This window comes from Anneissia japonica, unplaced genomic scaffold (genome assembly GCF_011630105.1).
Source record: "Anneissia japonica isolate Jap-2015-1 unplaced genomic scaffold, ASM1163010v1 scaffold1656_len1124_cov67, whole genome shotgun sequence".
Classification (NCBI taxonomy): domain Eukaryota; kingdom Metazoa; phylum Echinodermata; class Crinoidea; order Comatulida; family Comatulidae; genus Anneissia; species Anneissia japonica.
In genome coordinates, this window is record NW_022693310.1 from 1 (window position 1) to 1,124 (window position 1,124).

A 1,124-nucleotide genomic window follows, 5' to 3' on the forward strand; every position below is an offset into this window, starting at 1 on the left:
TGATGCTACTACTAAACAATCAACAACCGAAGAGAAGACAACAGTTCATATAACAACCGCTGAATTAACAACGGAAGAAAAAACAACACCCTATGACACCACTGTGGAACAAACAACGGCGCAGAGCACAACGGTTGATATAACAACTGAAGGATTAACAACGAAAGACACAACATCTACAATCGATGCAACAACTGAAGAATCCACAACTGAAATAGAAACAACTATAGATTCTACAACGGATTCAATAACAACGGAGGAAAAGACAACGGTTGATGCTACTACTAAACAATCAACAACCGAAGAGAAGACAACTGTTCATATAACAACTGCTGAATCAACAACGAAAGAGAAGACAACAACCTATGACACCACTGTGGAACAAACAACGACGCAGAGCACAACGGTTGATATAACAACTGAAGGATTAACAACGAAAGACAAAACATCTACAATCGATGCAACAACTGAAGAATCCACAACTAAAATAGAAACAACTGTAGATTCTACAACGGATTCATTAACGTCGGAGGAAAAGACAACGGTTGATGCTACTACTAAACAATCAACAACCGAAGAGAAGACAACTGTTCATATAAGAACCGCTGAATCAAGAACGAAAGAGAAGACAACACCCTATGACACCACTGTGGAACAAACGACGACGCAGAGCACAACGGTTGATATAACAACTGAAGGATTAACAACGAAAGACAAAACATCTACTGTCGATGCAACAACTGAAGAATCCACAACTAAAATAGAAACAACTGTAGATTCTACAACGGATTCATTAACAACGGAGGAAAAGACAACTGTTGATGCTACTACTAAACAATCAACAACCGAAGAGAAGACAACTGTTCATATAACAACTGCTGAATCAACAACGAAAGAGAAGACAACACCCTATTACACCACTGTGGAACAAACAACGACGCAGAGCACAACGGTTGATATAACAACTGAAGGATTAACAACGAAAGACAAAATATCTACAGTCGATGCAACAACTGAAGAATCCACAACTAAAATAGAAACAACTGTAGATTCTACAAAGGATTCATTAACGTCGGAGGAAAAGACAACGGTTGATGCTACTACTAAACAATCAACAACCGAAG

The 1,124-nt window shown here is 38.6% G+C and overlaps 1 protein-coding gene across 1 annotated transcript; it reads left to right on the forward strand.

The window, feature by feature from the left end:
- Nucleotides 1-77: 77 nt before the first annotated feature.
- Nucleotides 78-1,090, forward strand: LOC117100683 (P cell-type agglutination protein map4-like; the record flags this gene model as incomplete). Its single annotated transcript, XM_033240467.1, has 1 exon — nucleotides 78-1,090. A coding segment is annotated over one exon (1,013 nt), but the record flags the coding sequence as incomplete, so codon positions are not given.
- Nucleotides 1,091-1,124: the final 34 nt, after the last annotated feature.